The sequence below is a fragment of the Heptranchias perlo genome, chromosome 7, assembly GCF_035084215.1.
Source record: "Heptranchias perlo isolate sHepPer1 chromosome 7, sHepPer1.hap1, whole genome shotgun sequence".
NCBI classification, from domain to species: domain Eukaryota; kingdom Metazoa; phylum Chordata; class Chondrichthyes; order Hexanchiformes; family Hexanchidae; genus Heptranchias; species Heptranchias perlo.
Window position 1 is genome coordinate 20,036,357 of NC_090331.1, and position 20,331 is coordinate 20,056,687.

The following is a 20,331-nucleotide window of genomic DNA, read 5'->3' on the forward strand; positions in this document are numbered from 1 at the left end:
TTCAGCTGGAAGGTCAACAGGTTTGGGTGGACAAAAGGGCCTCCTTCATTGAGTTGATGGTCTTCCAGCAGAGGTTGATATCTGTCTCAGTGTGTGTCCCGGAGAACAACCCATAGAGCACAGCGTCCTGAATTATCGAACTGTTGGGGATGAACCGGGACAGATACCAATGCATCTCTCTCCGTACTTTCTGTGCAAAGGGGCAGTCCACCAGGGCATGGACGACAGTCTTGTCCCCGCCACAGCCTCGAGGACAGCTCGCGGTGGCGCTGATATTCCCTGCGTGTTGGAAGGACCGCACTGGGAAGGCCCTTCTCACTACCATCCAGGCTACATCCTGGTGCCTGTTTGTCAGTTCAGGTGACGAGACGTCCTGCCAAATGGCACTGACCATCTGGTCGGGGAACTGCCCAACCAGATCCACCCTTTCCTTTCCTTGCAGGACTGTTCTGACATTCAGTTAGATCATGGCTGATCTGTACCTCAACCCCCTTTGCTCCATATTCCTTGATACCCTTTGAAGTTGAATGAAGTTAAATCATTCGGATAAAATGATAGGCAGACTCGGTCCTTTATTTCAATGTTACAGTGCGCTAAACAGGATACAGTGAAGCCTAGGCACGAGCTCTTCAGACAGTATCATAGCTTTAATCGAATCATCCTTTTTCATACGTTCAAATCTTCTGCTTATTTCTCTTAACTCTGTGATTGGTCATAAGTTTGTGCATTGCCTTATATGGTACATCACCCTTTTCTCCGTTTGTGCTACCCTCAGCAGTCTCAGCTGCTCCCAGTTTCAGCCTGTGGTAAATGAGTTTTAACGCTGCTAATTTAATCAATTGCTGAGGTGATCAGGGCCTTTGTCTTCTGCTAATTTAATCACGTGTAAACAATTTTACAACACCAAGTTATAGTCCAACGATTTTATTTTTAATCCCACAAGCTTTTGGGGGCTTTCCCCTTCCTCAGGCGGTGTGGAAGTCACACACACACTAGTATAAATCCCAACTGTCCTTTCTGCTCATTTTCTACTTAATTCCTTTCATCCCATGTCTCAACATCTTACCTAACAAAAATCTATCGATCTCAGTCTAGAAAGCTTCAATTGACTCAGCACCCATAGAGTTTTGGGGGAGAGAGTTCCAGATTTCTACTATCCTTTGTGTGAAGAAGTGCTTCCTGATTTCCCTCCTGAATGGCTTGACTCTAATGTTAAGACTATGCCCTCTTGTTCTGGATTCCACAACCAGAGGAAATACTCACTAATCTGCCTATGTCCCTTTGTAACTTCCTGCTCCCATTCCTGCACTACAATAATAGGGCAGTCAGAGAATAGTGAAAACTATAAAAGATGCAAATAACACCAAAACATAGGATGAGCACAAATATCCTGAATGATTACTCACTCAAAGTAGCCATGATGTGGAGATGCCGGTGATGGACTGGGGTTGACAATTGAAAACAATTTTACAACACCAAGTTATAGTCCAGCAATTTTATTTTAAATTCACAAGCTTTCGGAGGCTTCCTCCTTCCTCAGGTGGACTATAACTTGGTGTTGTAAAATTGTTTACAATCACTCAAAGTATGCAGACTTGCGCTGCTTTCAAGTGCAAATTCCCAGTGGGAGCCTGGGATCAATGAATTTACTCTTCGATGTACATGAATGGTTCAAGTAAAACATGCCAGCGGTGGTAATGCTTGGTTTTAGTGGATGGCTGAGAACACTCAATATAACATCAAAAGGTAAATTCATTGATCGTGTGCTCCCAGCGGAGAGGGAGCCCGAGTTCGAGATGGGGCCGATTCACTGGGTGCGAGATCGGGTCATTTGCCCTCAAAAAAACAAGACAGTTAACAATAATGACACTCCCCAGATATCAGAAATTGCCTTATCGTTTGTTCTCAGAGCAGTAGCGACATAACAGGTACACCATTAAATTGACTTCGACGTAATCGCAAGTTGAGTAAGTGGTCAATAGTTCACAGTGGGAAATATTAAACTCCAGGACAATCTCGATGCCTGTCTAAATTTCTTACCTTGTTCATCTTTAAAATACACCAGGAATTTCCTCCGGTCCTGGTGCGCTTTAATCTCACACTCTCCTCCACCAGATTTCTTTTTACTTTGAAAATAAATGGCTAGTTTACTTTTGACAGAGTTCAGGTCGACAGGCAGCCCTTCGACTAACACGGGGAATCCAGCCATCCCTTGACTTTCCTCATTGAACAAAGATTCGGCCTCGACTCCTAGCGATCCCCGGAGCAAGGTCAATTGTTTCTTGGCTGTTTCCAACTGTTTTTTAAATGGGAAACCAATAGTTTTAATGTCCAGATCCTCTACTGAATGATGCTCGGAAATAAACTTCCGTGTGCCCAGCAAGAATCGAAAGTGAAAGGTTAGAAAAAAGATCTACATTTGGAAACTCCCTGTTAGATTCCAAATGTTCGAGTTATTGGCCTATTTCTAAATAACCTATTATTTCTATTCTGGACAGCAGTTTAAGGACATATATCGATCTCCTCAGTCTCCAGTTCATCCATTAGGGAATGGGTGTATTTTTGCTCCTTGTCTGTTAATGAAGAAAACTGGTTATCAAATGGCCGTTCACACTGACCACTTCCCCAATCTTAAAAGACTGATCTCAGAGCCTACACACATAGGTATGATGTTCCTCCAAACATCCTTTTCAGGCATGTACCCATGAGTTCTGGGTGTCATGGCTCATAGAATGATACAGCACAGAAGGAGGCCATTCGGCCTCTTTAAAAGACCTATCCAATTAGTCCCATTCCGCTGCTCTTTCCCCATAGTCCTGCAAATTTTACCCCTGCAAGTATTTATCCAATTTACTTTTGAAAGTTATTATTGAATGTATTTCCATCAGCCTTTCAGGCAGTGCATTCCAGATCACGACAACTCGCTGCATAAAATGTTTTTTCCTCATGTTGCCTCTGGTTCTTTTGCCAATTACCTTAAACTCCAAAATCGTTGGGGAGTCTTCTCAGTTTTTTTTTATTCGTTCATGGGATGTGGTCGTCGCTGGCAAGGCCAGCATTTATTGCCCATCCCTAATTGCCCTCGAGAAGGTGGTGGTGAGCCGCCTTCTTGAACCGCTGCAGTCCGTGTGGTGACGGTTCTCCCACAGTGCTGTTAGGAAGGGAGTTCCAGGATTTTGACCCAGCGACAATGAAGGAACGGTGATATATTTCCAAGTCGGGATGGTGTGTGACTTGGAGGGGAACGTGCAGGTGGTGTAGTTCCCATGTGCCTGCTGCTCTTGTCCTTCTAGGTGGTAGAGGTCGCGGGTTTGGGAGGTGCTGTCGAAGAAGCCTTGGCGAGTTGCTGCAATGCATCCTGTGGATGGTACACACTGCAGCCACAGTGCGCCGGTGGTGAAGGGAGTGAATGTTTAGGGTGGTGGATGGGGTGCCAATCAAGCGGGCTGCTTTATCTTGGATGGTGTCGAGCTTCTTGAGTGTTGTTGGAGCTGCACTCATGCAAGCAAGTGGAGAGTATTCCATCACACTCCTGACTTGGAGATGGTGGAAAGGCTTTGGGGAGTCAGGAGATGAGTCACTCGTCGCAGAATACACAGCCTCTGACCTGCTCTCTTAGCCACAGTATTTATATGGCTGGTCCAGTTAAGTTTCTGGTCAATGGTGACCCCCAGGATGTTGATGGTGGGGGATTCGGCGATGGTAATGCCATTGAATGTCAAGGGGAGGTGGTTAGACTCTCTCTTGTTGGAGATGGTCATTGCCTGGCACTTATCTGGCGCGAATGTTACTTGCCACTTATCAGCCCAAGCCTGGATGTTGTCCAGGTCTTGCTGCATGCGGGCTCGGACTGCTTCATTATTTGAGGGGTTGCGAATGGAACTGAACACTGTGCAATCATCAGCGAACATCCCCATTTCTGACCTTATGATGGAGGGAAGGTCATTGATGAAGCAGCTGAAGATGGTTGGGCCTAGGACACTGCCTTGAGGAACTCCTGCAGCAATGTCCTGGGGCTGAGATGATTGGCCTCCAACAACCACTACCAGCTTCCACTGGGCAGAGCTACATCTCCATGGGCTCGTCCTGTTCCTTCATGCTGTATGAATCACTCAGTGCCACATCATCACGAGCATTATCTAACCCCCACCTGTCCCGTCCCAGGAGATAGTCTATCAGCTGGTGCCTGGGGGAGAGGAAGGAAGTGCCACAGGTGGTAAGTTGGTGAGGGTTGAGGCAGAGGAAGACGGGGCAGGATGAAGCATCCTCGATTGGTGGGCAAGCTGGTCTTCATCGTCCTCTTGCTTATCATCATTGTCATATGCGATGAGATGAAAACTCCCCACTTCCTCCTCCTCCTCCTCCTTCTTGTCATTAACATCTTCAGCCTCCTATGTCCCTCCATTACTGTGCTGAATGTGCAGGAAAGGAGGGTAGAAGTTAAGAATCATCCAGTGTTGTTCTCAGACTGAAGCAGGCCGACATCACTCACATCGGTGTTTCAATGGGTCTTTAGGTTATCATGCTTTTGTTCAGGGTGGGGGGAGGAGAGACCCTGTTGGGGCTGTGGGGCTATTTCCACACTTCGATGTCAATGGTGGGTGAGAGATTGTGTTGTTCACAGGCAACATTCGCAAGTAACATTTGTGCCAGACAAGTGCCAGGCAATGACCATCTGCAACGAGAGAGTCTAACCACTTTCCCTTGACATTCAATGGCATTACCATCGCTGAACCCCCCACAATCAACATCCTGAGGGTCACCATTGACCGGAAACTTAACTGGACCAGCCATATAAATACTGTGGCTACAAGAGCAGGTCAGAGGCTGGGTATTCTGCGGCGAGTGACTCACCTCCTGACTCCCCAAAGCCTTTCCACCATCTACAAGGCACAAGTCAGGAGTGCGATGGAATACTCTCCACTTGTCTGGATGAGTGCAGCTCCAACAACACTCAAGAAGCTCGACACTATCCAGGACAAAGCAGCTCGCTTGATTAGCACCCCATCCACCACCCTAAACATTCACTCCCTTCACCACCGGCGCACTGTGGCTGCAGTGTGCACCATCCACAGGATGCACTGCAGCAACTCGCCAAGGCTTCTTCGACAGCACCTCCCAAACCCGCGACCTCTACCACCCAGAAGGACAAGCGCAGCAGGCACATGGGAACAACACCACCTGCACGTTCCCCTCCAAGTCACACACCATCCCGACTTGAAAATATATCACCGTTCCTTCATTGTCGCTGGGTCAAAATCCTGGAACTCCCTTCCTAACAGCACTGTGGGAGAACCGTCACCACACAGACTGCAGCGATTCAAGAAGGCGGCTCACCACCACCTTCTCGAGGGCAATTAGGGATGGGCAATAAATGCTGGCCTCGCCAGCGACGCCCACATCCCGTGAACGAATAAAAAAAAATTAGTGTATATTATCTCTCCTCATTCTTCCTACCAAAATGTATCACTTCACACTTCTCTGTGTTAAATTTCATCTACCATGTGTCTGTCTATTTCACCACTCTGCCTATATCCTCTTGAAGTCTGTTACTATCCACCTCGTGGTTTACAACATTTCCGAGTTTTGTGTTATCTGCAATCTTTGAAATTGTACCCTATACAATAAAGGTTTTGCGTAAACACAGGATGTCGCACACGGAGCAGCTTGAATTTCAACTGGCAGTCCTGCAGACAAATATTTCAGTGAGAAAAAATGTGTTCCAGGATTTCAATGGAAACAAAAATCAAGTGGTTCCTATAACAGGCAGACAATTTGCAACGCCAGTTTTAAACCCGAACAGCAAGTTGAAAATCTACCTCATGGTGTTTTAAGGACCACCTGTAGCTTGTCAGTGTTTATTACATCAATCCAAGAAACATACTCCTTCTCTCGCATTTTTACAGTCAATGGAGAGAAAGAACCTCAATTTATCACGAGATATAACTGAATCTTGGGATACTTCACAGTTAGAAGTGATATAAAGAGGAAAAATAATCTCTACATGGGGAAAAGGGAAGTTCACTGGGAGCAATATAAGAAAATACAGAAATTAGTTAAAAGGGTGAGCAGAGGGGCAAAGAGAGACCTGGGGGGGGGGGGCAGAATTTTAACCCCAAGAAAGGGTGGGTTGGAGTCGGTGGGAGGTAAAATACTGGTTTTTGCGATCGCGACTGCAACCCGGTCCAACGCACCAACTTTCGGGATTAATGTGGGCGTGTTTGGGTGCGCGTGTGCAGCCGAATTGCAGATGCCAATTACTGCCGGCGGGCATGTCGTTAACGAGGCAATCTACCTTGTCGAAATAGTTATGGTAGGTTTTTTATTAATGTTACTCACCTTTAAATTTAACACCGCCAGGACAGCTTTCCCGGAGCTCGTGAATCTCTCCAGGTGAAAGGAGGCGAAAAGGGCCAGATCATGAGGTAAGTGCCTTTATTGCACTGTTTGTTGGGCCAGGAGGAGCAGGGGTGCTTCCTGCAGGCCCAACAAGCTCACCTGCCACAATCGTACCCCTGTGATTGTCTGACCCCTTCCCTGATGGCCGGGACCCCTTCCCTGATGGCCGTTCGAGTGGGACTGCCCGAACAAAAAGGGCCAGTAATATAAAGAACTGGAATAGGATAAACTTCAAACCAAGAGGAGTATGAGAATAGACTGGTGGCAAATATAAAAGGGAATCTAAAAGTCTTCTATATGCATTTAAACAGTAATCGGGTAGTAAGAGGCGAGGTGCGGCTGACCAGAGACCAAAAAGGAGATCTACTCATGGAAGCAGAGGTCATGGCCGAGGTAGTAAATGAATACTTTGCATCTATCTTTACCAAGGAAGAAGATGCTGCCAGAGTCTCAGTAAAGGAAGATGTAGTTGAGATACTGGATGGGCTAAAAATTGATAAAGAGGAGGTACTAGAAAGGCTAGCTGTACTTAAAGTAGATAAGTCACCCGGTTCAGATGGGATGCATCCTAGGTTGCTGAGGGAAGTAATGGTGGAAATTCCGACATACGGGCCACAATCTAACAAACATCCTTAGATACAAGGGTGGTGCCAGAGGAGTGGAGAATTGCAAATGTTGCACCCTTGTTCAAAAAAGCAACTACAGGCCAGTCAGTTTAACCTCGGTGGTGGGGAGAATTTTAGAAACAATAATACTGGGACAGAATTAGCAGTCACTTGGACAAGTGTGGGTTGATTAGGGAAAGCCAGCACGGATTTGTTAAAGCCAAATCATGTTTAACTAATTTGATAGAGTTTTTTGATGAAGTAACAGAGAGGGTCGATGAGGGCAATGCAGTTGATGTGGTGTATATGGACTTTCAAAAGGTGTTTGATAAAGTGCCACATAATAGGCTTGTCATCAAGATGGAATAAAGGGGGCAATAGCAGCATTGTTACAAAATTGGCCAAGTAACAGGAAACAGAGAGTAGTAGTGAACGGTGTTTTTTCGGGGTGGAGGGGGGTGTACAGTGATGTTCCTCACTGATTTTCTTCATATATATTAATGACTTGGACTTGGGTATACAGGACACAATTTCCCAATTTGCAGATGACACAAAACTTGGAAGTGTAGTGAACAGTGAGGAGGATAGTGATAGACTTCAAGAGGACATAGACAGGCTGGTGGAATGGATGGACACGTGGCAGATGAAATTTAACGCAGAAAAATGTGAAGTGATACATTTTGGTAGAAAGAACGAGGAGAGGCAATATAAACTAGAGGGCACAATTCTAAAAGGGGTACAGGAACAGATCTGGGGGTATATGTGCAGAAATTGTTGAAAGTGGCAGGGCAGGTTGAGAAACCGGTTAAAAAAGCATACGGGATCCTGGGCTTTATAAATAGAGGCACAGAGTACAAAAGTATGGAAGTCATGATGAACCTTTATAAAACACTGGTTTGACCACAACTGGAGTATTATGTCCAGTTCTGGGCACCGCTCTTCAGGAAAGATGTGACGGCCTTAGAGAGGAAGCAGAAGAGATTTACTAGAATGATTCCAGGGATGAGGGACTATAGTTACATGGATAGACTGGAGAAGCTGGGGTTTTTCTCCTTGGAACAGAGAAGGTTGAGAGGCGATTTTATAGAGGTATTTAAAACTATTAAGGGTCTAGACAGAATAGATAGAGAGAAACTGTTCCCACTGGCTGAAGGGTCAAGAACCAGATGACGTAGATTTAAGGTGATTGGCAAACGAGCCAAAGATGACATGAGGAAAAAAATTTTTACGCAGTGAGTGGTTATGATCTGGAATGCACTGCCCGAGGGGGTGGTGGAGGCAGATTCAATCGTGGCTTTCAAAAGGGAACTGGATAAGTACTTGAAAGGAAAAAATTTGCAGGGCTACGGGAATAGGGCAGGGGAGTGGGACTAGCTGGGTTTCTTTTTCAAAGAGCCAGCACGGACTCGATGGGCTAAATGGCCTCCTTCCGTGCTGTAACCTTTCTATGATTCTGTGATTCTATATTAACTACTGCTGCCTACATTCCTTCCACTTCATGTTTTCTGATTACTCGTGTGCGAGTCAGACCTGCTAAGTGTCACAGTATGAGAGATTCATTTTGGTTTAACGATGCACACCTATGTTGTCTTAATATTAAACACACCATCAGACCCTAGAAATTACCGTTGGTACCCTAATCAAGAGTGAACTGAATACTGTTTAATGTTTTTGAATGTTATAAACATGTTGGCTAATCCCTAATTTTACTATTTTATGGAGTGTGATAAATTGTGAACTGTAACACCCACAGAGCAGGCTGACCAATGGAATGGCAAGATCAATCCTGAAGGCCAGCACCTGTTAATAAGAGTAAACAGCCATTTAAGTGCAGTGGTATCCATGGCAGTTGTTATATTGGTGCAATATCACTGTGCTATACAGTTTGTCGGACACAGAAATCACAGGCTTGATGACCGGGCAATGGTAGCTGTTCTGCAGGCAGGGGTGGCATTTGTCATTGTGGGGGCACCGTGCAAAGGTTTGGTTTGGGGGCCTGACATCTTACTAGACAGACTTATCATTGGATCTGCTCGAGGCCCCCGTAAAATTGCACGGGTTGCACGGTCCAATGCCGCCCCTGTCTGCAGAAACTGAGGGTAAAGGAGAGACGCCATTTATGACAGAGATGGCCACCCTCCCATGAAGCTCCCAATGCAGTAAGCACGACAGGAAATTGCAGGGACAGTGCAGCCTCTGAACCTGGGAGGTCAGAATATTAGAAACAACATGTCAGATCTGAAGAAATTGGCTAAGGTAAGGTAAATGCCCCTGTAATACTCAACAAGCATCTGTCACAAGCGCACATGTCCTGACAAACTTTAGATCATTGCCTGTTAAACCATACTAACAGGTATATGCAGGTCTAACTGCCGAACTTCTAGGAGAGAATCAGGCAATGAATGCTTAGCATGAATGGGGATCTTTCTGTATGGGAAAGTTAGAATGTTACATATGTCAATCTGTTAGCACAGGAACAATTCTTAAAGGGGGTACATGCAAGGAATACTTGTAAGTAAATCTAACAGGAGATGCCTGTTCAATTTGTATCAGGTTGTATAGCCTTGAAGCTATGTGTATATCCAATGTAACTTCAGTTTCCCTTTGTCCATTCACGTGTGCGTTTTGGCAGCCACTCCGGACTCGAGCTCATTGCTTCTATTTCCCTTTTTTTTTCTTTTCTTTTTATCCCTCCTAAGCCCCTCTCTCCTGTCATCATGCCTCTCGGGTACTCTGCCCCCCCCAAATCCCTACCTCAACCCTTCAGCACTCCTCAACCTTCCTACTCTCCTGCCGCCATCCCAGGCTTGACACCCTATTAGGTAAGCCCACAACTTCCCTCTGTGCCTCTCTTGGCATCCTCCGAAGAGCTCATCGAGGCACTCATCGGTACCTCCTTACGAGCAGCAACCACAATTGCCCCATCCTACTCTCTCACCGACCTTCCCGCCCAGCACAGCCACTGGGGGCTAATCTTGCCAATCTCCTTCCCATCCCACTCAAACATCCCTGCGCTGCCCCTCTCCGCATCTCCTTCCAGAATGTCCGTTCACTTGTGAACAAGGTCCTTGCCATCCACAAACTTATTTTTGGTGATTGCATTGACATCATGGCCTTGATGGAAACCTGGCTGATGGGTGATGACACCTTCCCCGTTAATGAAACCTCCCCACCTGGCTATATCTTTCACCACTTGCCCCGCCCTGATCGCCGCGGTGACGGTATGGCCCTTATCACCAAATCACACCTTTGTCTGTCGCCTGCTCCTCTGGCATCTTCTCCTCTTTGAACATCTCACCTTATTCCACCCCCTCACCTCTGCTTTAAAATCGTTGTTCTCTATCGCCCACCCAAGTACCACGCCAAATTTCTCAATGAGATACCTTAACTGCTTTCTGCCCTCAGTCTCTGCACTGAACGACTTCTCATCCTCGGTGAGTTCAACCTCCATCTCAAGTCATCATGCTCTCTTTCCTCTGAGTTCACTGCTCTACTAACCTCCCTTAATCTCTCCCTCCATTTAAAGTCCCCTACCCATATTCATGGCCACCCCCTTGACCATGCCATCTCTCGTGACCTCTCTGTTTCCATCACCCTTTCAGGCAGTGCATTCCAGATCACCGCAACTCGCTGCGTAACAATGTTTCCTCATGTCACCTCTAGTTCTTTTGCCAATCACCTTAAATCTGTGTCCTCTGATTATTGACCCTTCTGCCAATGGAAACAGTTTCTCCTTATTTACTCTATCAAAACTGTTCATGATTATGAACACGTCTGACAAATTTCCTCTTGACCTTCTCTGCTCTAAGAAGAACAACCCCAGCTTCTCCCATCTCTCCACATAACTGAAGTCCCTCATTCCTGGTACCATTCTAGTAAATCTCTTCTGCACCCTCTCTAAGGCCTTGACATTCTTCCTAAAGTGTGGTGCCCAGAATTGAACACAATATCGCAGCTGAGACCTAACCAGCGTTTTATAAAGGTTTAGCATAACTTCCTTGCTTTTGTACTCCATGCCTCTATTAATAAAGCCCAGGATCCCATATGCTTTTTTAACAGCCTTCTCACTTGTGTTGCCACCTTCAAAAACGTGTGTACATACACCCCCAGGTCTCACTGTTCCTACACCCCCTTTAAAATTGTACCATTTAGTTTATATTGCCTCTCCTCATTCTTCCTACCAAAATGAATCACTTCACACTTCCCTGCGTTAAATTTCATCTGCCATGTGTCTGCCCATTTCACCAGTCTGTCTATGCCTAGTCTGTAACTGTTACTTTCCTGCTCATTGTTTACTACATTTCCAAGTTTCATGACATCTGCAAACTTTGTAATTATGCCATATATATCCAAGACCAGGTTATTAATATCATCATCGTAGTAGGTACAGCGCAGGAGAAGGCCATTCAGCCCATCATGCTTGTGCCAGCTCTTTGAAAGAGCTATCCAATTAGTTCCATTCCCCTGCTCTTTCCCCAAAGCTCTGTAAATTTTTTCCCATCAAGTATCTATCCAAAACCTTTTTGAAGGTTACTATTAAATCTGCTTCCTCCACCCTTTCAGGCAGTGCATTCCAGATCATTACAACTCGCTGTGTAAAAAAATGTTTCCTCATGTCGCCTCTGGCTTTTTTGTCGATCACCTTAAATCTGTGCCCTTTGGTTACCAACCCTTCTGCCAGTGGAAACAGTTTCTCCTTATTTTCTCTGTCAAAACTGTTCATGATTTTGATCTCCCCTTAGCCTTCTCTGTTCTAAGGACAACAACCCCAGCTTCTCCAGTCTCTCCACATAACTGAAATCCCTCATCCCTGGCACCATTCCAGTAAATATTTTCTGCATCCTCTCTAAGGCCTTCACATCCTTTCCAAAGTGCAGTGCCCAGAATTGGACACAATACTCCAGCTGAGGCCTCAGCAGTGTTTTATAAAGGTTTAGCATAACTTCCTTGCTTTTGTACTCTATGCCTCTGTTAATAAAACCGAGGATCCCATATGTTTTTTTAACAGCCTTCTCAACTTGCCCTGCCACCTTCAAAGATTTGTCTATGTGCATCCCTGGTCTCTCTGTTCCTGCACCCCCCTTAAAATTGTACGATTTTATTTATATTGCCTCTCCTTATTCTTCCGACCAAAATGCATCACTTCACAATTCTCTGCGTTACATTTCATCTGCTATGTGTCTGCCCATTTCACCAGTCAGTCTATGTCCCCCTGAAGTCTGTTACTATCATCCACATTGTTTACTACATTTCTGAGTTTCGTGACATCTGCAAACTTTGAAATTATACCCTCTATACCCATGTCCAGGTCATAAAGATATATATCAAAAAGAGCAGTGGTCCTAATACTGACCCCTGGGGAACACCACTCCAGTCTGAAAAACAACCGTTCACCACTACTCTCTGCTTCCTGCATCTTAGCCAATTTTGTATCCACATTGCCACTGTCCCTTTAATCCCATGGGCTTTAATTTTGCTAACAAGTCTATTATGTGGTATTTTATCAAATGCTTTTTGAAAGTCCATATACACATCAGCGGCACTACCTGCATCATCCCTTTTCATTACTTCATCAAAGTACTCAATCAAGTTAGTCAAACACGATTTTCATTCAACAAATCTATGCTGAATTCCATTCATTAGCCCAAGTGCCAATTAATTTTGTCCTGGATTATTGTATCTAAAAGTTTCCCACCACCGACGTTAGGCTGACTGGCCTGTAATTGCCAGGTTTATCCCTCTCCCCTTTTTTGAACTGGGATGTAACTTTAGCAATCCTCCAGTCCTCTGGCACCATCTAAGGAGGATTGGAAGATTGTGACCAGAGTCTCCGCAATTTCCATCCTTACTTCCCTCAGGAACCTAGGATGCATCCCATCTGGACCGGGTGACTTTTCCACTTTGAGTACTGCCAACCATTTAGGTACCTCCTCTTTATCTATTTTTATCCTATTCAATATTGCCACTACCGCCTCCTTTACTGCTACATTGGCAGCATCCTCTTCTACAGTGAAGACAGATGCAAAGTATTCATTTACTACCTCAGCCACGCCTGCTGCCTCCTCAAGAGGATCTCCTTTTTGGTCCCCAATCGGCCTCACCTTTTCTTTGACTATCCATTTACTATTTATATGTTTATAACAGAATTTTGGGTTCCCTTTTATGTTAGCCACTAATGTATTCTTATACTCTCCCTTTGCCCCTCTTATTCCTATTTTTAGATGTCCTTTGTACTTTCTGTATTCAGCTTTGTTCTCTACTGTATTGTGAACCTTACATTTGTCATAAGGCTCCAATTTCTGTTTCACTTTAATCTCTATATCTTTATTCATCCAGGGATCTCTAGCTTTGGATACCTTTCCTTTCCACCTTATGGGAATGTGTCTACTCTGTACCTGAACTGTCTCTTCTTTGAAGGTCTCCCATTGTTCAATTACTCTTTTGCCTAACAATTTTTGATTCCAGTCTATCTGGGCCAGATCCTTTAATAACTCACTGAAATTAGCCCTCCTCCAGTTTTTACCCTTTTTTAAAAATTCGTTCATGGGATGTGGGCGTCGCTGGCAAGGCCAGCATTTATTGCCCATCCCTAATTGCCCTCGAGAAGGTGGTGGTGAGCCGCCTTCTTGAACCGCTGCAGTCCGTGTGGTGACGGTTCTCCCACAGTGCTGTTAGGAAGGGAGTTCCAGGATTTTGACCCAGCGACAATGAAGGAACGGCGATATATTTCCAAGTCGGGATGGTGTGTGACTTGGAGGGGAACGTGCAGGTGGTGTTGTTCCCATGCGCCTGCTGCTCTTGTCCTTCTAGGTGGTAGAGGTCGCGGGTTTGGGAGGTGCTGTCGAAGAAGCCTTGGCGAGTTGCTGCAGTGCATCCTGTGGATGGTGCACACTGCAGCCACAGTGCGCCGGTGGTGAAGGGAGTGAATGTTTAGGGTGGTGGATGGGGTGCCAATCAAGCGGGCTGCTTTATCTTGGATGGTGTCGAGCTTCTTGAGTGTTGTTGGAGCTGCACTCATCCAGGCAAATGGAGAGTATTCCATCACACTCCTGACTTGTGCCTTCTAGATGGTGGAAAGGCTTTGGGGAGTCAGGAGGTGAGTCACTCGCCACAGAATACCCAGCCTCTGACCTGCTCTCGTAGCCACAGTATTTATATGGCTGGTCCAGTTAAGTTTCTGGTCAATGGTGACCCCCAGGATGTTGATGGTGGGGGATTCGGCGATGGTAATGCTGTTGAATGTCAAGGGGAGGTGGTTAGACTCTCTCTTGTTGGAGAGGGTCATTGCCTGGCACTTATCTGGCGCAAATGTTACTTGCCACTTATGAGCCCAAGCCTGGATGTTGTCCAGATCTTGCTGCATGCGGGCTCGGACTGCTTCATTATCTGAGGGGTTGCGAATGGAACTGAACACTGTGCAGTCATCGGCGAACATCCCCATTTCTGACCTTATGATGGAGGGAAGGTCATTGATGAAGCAGCTGAAGATGGTTGGGCCTAGGACACTGCCCTGAGGAACTCCTGCAGCAATGCCCTGGGGCTGAGATGATTGGCCTCCAACAACCACTACCATCTTCCTTTGTGCTAGGTATGACTCCAGCGACTGGAGAGTTTTCCCCCTGATTCCCATTGACTTCAATTTTTCTAGGGCTCCTTGGTGCCACACTCGGTCAAATGCTGCCTTGATGTCAAGGGCAGTCACTCTCACCTCACCGCTGGAATTCAGCTCTTTTGTCCATGTTTGGACCAAGGCTGTAATGAGGTCTGGAGCCGAGTGGTCCTGGCGGAACCCAAACTGAGCATCGGTGAGCAGGTTATTGGTGAGTAAGTGCCGCTTGATAGCACTGTCGACGACACCTTCCATCACTTTGCTGATGATTGAGAGTAGACTGATGGGGCGGTAATTGGCCGGATTGGATTTGTCCTGCTTTTTGTGGACAGGACATACCTGGGCAATTTTCCACATTGTCGGGTAGATGCCAGTGTTGTAGCTGTACTGGAACAGCTTGGCTGGAGGCGCAGCTCGTTCTGGAGCCTTTGCTGTATCCAGTGCACTCAGCCGTTTCTTGATATCACGTGGAGTGAATCGAATTGGCCGAAGACTGGCTTCCGTGATGGTGGGGATATCGGGAGGAGGCTGAGATGGATTATCCACTCGGCACTTCTGGCTGAAGATGGTTGCAAACGCTTCAGCCTTGTCTTTTGCACTCACGTGCTGGACTCCACCATCATTGAGAATGGGGATATTTGCAGAGCCTCCTCCTCCCGTTAGTTGATTGTTCCTTGTCATTTTCCACAACTATTCTAAACTTGGTAACATTATGATCACTGTTCCCCAGAAGCTCCCCCACTGAAACATGCTCCAAACTGCCCCATTTTTTTTTCTTTATTCGTTCATGGGATGTGGACGTCGCTGGCAAGGCCAGCATTTATTGCCCATCCCTAATTGCCCTTGAGAAGGTGGTGGTGAGCCGCTGCAGTCCGTGTAGTGAAGGTTCTCCCACAGTGCTGTTAGGTAGGGAGTTCCAGGATTTTGACCCAGCGACGATGAGGGAATGGCGATATATTTCCAAGTCGGGATGGTGTGTGACTTTTTTTTATTTGTTCATTGGATGTGGGCATCGCTGGCGAGGCAGGCATTTGTTGCCCATCCCTAATTGCCCTTGAGAAGGTGGTGGTGAGCCGTCTTCTTGAACCACTGCAGTCTGTGTGATGAAGGTTCTCCCACCGTGCTGTTAGGACGGGAGTTCCAGTATTTTGACCCAGCGACGATGAAGGAACGGCGATATATTTCCAAGTCGGGATGGTGTGTGACTTGGAGGGGAACGTGCAGTTGGTGTTGTTCCCATGTGCCTGCTGCTCTTGTCCTTCTAGGTGGTAGAGGTCGCGGGTTTGGGAGGTGCTGTCGAAGAAGCCTTGGCGAGCTGCTGCAGTGCATCCTGAGGATGGTACACACTGCAGCCACAGTGCGCCGGTGGTGAAGGGAGTGAATGTTTAGGGTGGTGGATGGGGTGCCAATCAAGCGGGCTGCTTTGTCCTGGATGGTGTCGAGCTTCTTGAGTGTTGTTGGAGCTGCACTCATCCAGGCAAGTGGAGAGTATTCCATCACACTCCTGACTTGTGCCTTCTAGATGGTGGAAAGGCTTTGGGGAGTCAGGAGGTGAGTCACTCGCCACAGGACACCCAGCCTCTGATCTGCTCTTGTAGCCACAGTATTTATGTGGCTGGTCCAGTTAAGTTTCTGGTCAGTGGTGACCCCCAGGATGTTGATGGTGAGGGATTCGGCGATGCCGTTGAATGTCAAGGGGAGGTGGTTAGACTCTCTCATGTTGGAGATGGTCATTGCCTGGCACTTGTCTGGCGTGAATGTTACTTGCCACTTATCAGCCCAAGCCTGTATGTTGTCCAGCACTTGCTGCATGCGGGCACAGACTGCTTCATTATCTGAGGAGTTGTGAGTGGAACTGAACACTCTGCAATCTTCAGCGAACATCCCCATTTCTGACCTTATGATGGAGGGAAGGTCATTGATGAAGCAGCTGAAGATGGTTGGGCCTAGGATACTGCCCTGAGGAATTCCCGCAGCAATGTCCTGGGGCTGAGATGATTGGCCTCCAACAACCACTACCATCTTCCTTTGTGCTAAGTATGACTCCAGCCACTGGAGAGTTTTCCCCCTGATTCCAATTGACATCTATTTTACTGGAGCTCCTTGGTGCCACACTCGGTCACATGATGCCTTGATGTCAAGGGCAGTCACTCTCACCTCACCTCTGGAATTCAACTCTTTTGTCCATGTTTGGACCAAGGCTGTAATGAGGTCTGGAGCCGAGTGGTCCTGGCAGAACCCAAACTGAGCATTGGTGAGCAGGTTATTATTGAGTAAGTGCTGCTTGATAGCACTGTCAACGACACCTTCCATCACTTTGCTGATGATTGAGAGTAGACTGATGGGGCAGTAATTGGACGGATTGGATTTGTCCTTCTTCTTGTGGACAGGACATACCTGGGCAATTTTCCACATTGTCGGGTAGATGCCAGTGTTGTAGCTGTACTGGAACAGGTTTGCTGGAGGTGCGGCTAGTTCTGGAACACAAGTCTTCAGCATTACAGCCGGGATGTTGTCGGGGCCCATAGTCTTTGTTTTATCCAGTGCACTCAGCCGTTTCTTGATATCACATGGAGTGAATCGAATTGGCTGAAGACTGGCTTCTGTGATGGTGGGGATATCGTGAGGAGGCCGAGATGGATCATCCACTCGTCACTTCTGGCTGAAGATGGTTGCAAATGCTAGTTCATTCCCCAGAACTAGATCCAGCACTATTTCCTTCCTCGGGCTGGAAACACTGTTCTGGAAAGTTCTCTTGGACACATTTCAGGAATTCCTCCCCTTTCTTTGCCCTTTAACCTGTTACTGCCCCAGTCTATATTGGGTTAATTGAATTCCCCCATTATCACTACTCTATAGTTCTTGCATCTTTCTGTAATTTGCCTGCAAATTAGCTCCTCTATCCCCTTCTCACTATTTGGTGGCCTACAGTACATACCCAGTAGCATAATAGCTATTCTGTTGCTCCTTCACTCTAACCAAATAGATTCTGTCTTTGACCGCTCAACTACATCATCTCTTCCCAGTGATGTTTTAGTTTCTTTGATCAATTCTGCAACCTCCCTCCTTTTTTTCCTTCCCTATCTTCCTTGAATACCTAGAATCCATGAATATTAAGTTGACAATCTGCCCCTTCTGCCAGGTCTCCATTATTGCCATTATATGATAGTCCCATGTGACGACTTGTGCCTGCAGCTCACCTTATTTACCATGCTACGTGTATTTCCTTACACGCACTCCAAACCCATCTTAGATTGCCTCGCATTTGCCCCCTGTCTGATCCCTCCAATTTCTGTACTATTCTTTGCTCCAGTTGCTATTTGTCTCTCCCAGTTCTCTGTACACCTTTTTTTTCCTCTCCTCATCCTGACATTCAGATGTTAAATTCATGCACAATTGGTACAATCGAGATTTCACAAAAATAGTTAGAAACAAAACATATAGAAAGTCACATTGAATCCCAAGTAGTGAGAATATCAGTAGGCATATTAGTGTACTTATTACTATGTTTAAAGTTTGTCGCTCAGTCGGTAGTGATTGCTCAAGTGCTTGCAGTGATATCGTCCTCAATGCTAGTGGCAAATTCTCATTTGATTTGACCAGTCAAGGACCCTTTTCTGGAGTATGTTATGAAGTGCCTTAATGCAATTGTAATCACTATGTAGCATAGTGTATTATACAGGTTTAAATATTTCAGCATTATGATATTACTTTACCCCATTATCATGATGAATCAAAATACTAAACAGCATCAAGTATTATAATCAGCTCCAGCTGCCCGTGGCAGAGGCTTACTAAAGTATTTTTTTTTATTCGTTCATGGGATGTGGGCGTCGCTGGCAAGGCCAGCATTTATTGCCCATCCCTAATTGCCCTTGAGAAGTTGGTGGTGAAGTCAGCCAATGTTTATAAATGTTACATAAAAGTCAGCCAATGTTTATAAATGTTACATAATAATTATCTCACGCTAAGTCTGCTGTGGTTATGTTTTCGAGCAGTTTATTATTATTATGCATGATTTGTAAATTTTACATTGGCAAAATTTTTCATTTGAAGTAGGTATAATTCAACATTGACATCCAAAGACAGGCCATAAAGATTGTTCATGTGGGAACAAAACACTCATTCAAACTCGTGTACCAGTTGGGTGAATGATCTAAGGGATCAGTGAAGGCACATAATTGGGGCAGAGCAAGTAGACTCGATATTTTCAGGTAATAAAATCATACCTTCATTTACATAGGACACTATCTACAATGTGGGTTGGACCACACTATATTGAGGTCTGCTGTGGATAGATTTGCTGAGAATTTGATGGTATAAATGATGCAAAAATATCTGTGATCTTCCATCTTGCTATGGAAACTAAATATTTCTTCCAAATTTACACACTCAATGTTTTGCAAACATGATGGGTAGAACAATAGCAGACTTATGTTTTATTGAATTAAATGTAGATGAAAAAACTCACTAACAGTGATTACAGTTGCAGCTGTACAATGGCAACTTCCTCAGAGATTCTCTCCACCATTACATTCATTGCACTTAAGAATAATATGATTTTTTTAGTTTACAAATTGCAAATGCACAAGAAGTTAATTTATCAGTAAGGCAATTTAGTCATCCTGCAAATAGTTTCAGCCATCATTCCTGAAATATATTCTAAAATAATTTGTGTTCTAAATGACAATTGATATTAAAAGCGAGCTGGATTTTTTAAATCTATTCATGGGAAGTGGGCATCACTGGCAAGTCCATTATATATTGCCTATCCCTAATTGCCCTTGAGAAGGTGGTGGTGAGCCGCCGCCTTGAACCGCTGCAGTCCATGTGGTGACGGTTCTCCCACAGTGCTGTTAGGTAGGGAGTTCCAGGATTTTGACCCAGTGACGATGAAGGAATGGCGATATATTTCCAAGTCAGGATGGTGTGTGACTTGGAGCGGAACGTACAGGTGGTGTTGTTCCCTTTCGCCTGCTGCCCCTGTCCTTCTGGATGGCAGAGGGCATGGGTTTGGGAGGTTAACTCCTTACTATGGCATTTCTGTTGTTCTTTATGATGCCTTTCCCTTTTCTGATTGATTTTGTTGTTCTGGTAACATGACTTATTTTGTCAGGAGGTCTGATATGAATAAGGTCTCAAGCTACCATCCAGAGATGACAAGATAAGTTAAGCATGTCTATACATCAATTTTTTGTATATATATACTTAGAATTTTTGTTACAGCTATAGGATTTTTTTTTTAAAATAGAGACAGATGGGCTCGAGTTCAGATGGACATAGGATCCTTTATCAAAATTGTAATGGTTGGGGAGTGGGTTGGTCAATTCCTGTATCATCTCTTTGTTTGAATCCAGCCCAAAATGATTGACTCCTTACTCCACTGACCATACTGACTCCTATGTGAAATGAAGTAATACACAGCAAGTCCATCAGCATCCATAAAGAGAAAAGACAGGTTATGCTATTTCACATGTGTACCCTGAAGGGTATGCATCTGAAATATCATAACCTGTCTTTTCTCTTTACGGATGCTGACTGACTTGCTGTGTATTTTTAGCATTTTCTATTTTTATTTCCGATTTCCATCATTTGCAGTTTTTCCTGAGGGATCAGTGAAGGCACATTATTGGAGCAAAGCAAAAGCAGCTTGACTCTGTATCTAACTCCTGCTCCACTTTATGTGGGAGTACCCAAAATGGAACAAAAAACATTCCA

General features: G+C 45.4%; 1 protein-coding gene across 1 annotated transcript in view; it reads right to left on the reverse strand.

Moving 5' to 3' along the window:
- The window catches only part of parp14rs3 (poly(ADP-ribose) polymerase family member 14-related sequence 3), a 98,971-nt gene extending 96,605 nt beyond the window's left edge, over window positions 1–2,366 (reverse strand). The window contains exon 1 of the mRNA XM_067987154.1: window positions 2,041–2,366. Coding sequence (XP_067843255.1) covers window positions 2,041–2,209 — 169 coding nt within the window. The 5' untranslated portion in view covers window positions 2,210–2,366. The remainder of the gene's footprint in view (window positions 1–2,040) is intronic.
- Window positions 2,367–20,331: the final 17,965 nt, after the last annotated feature.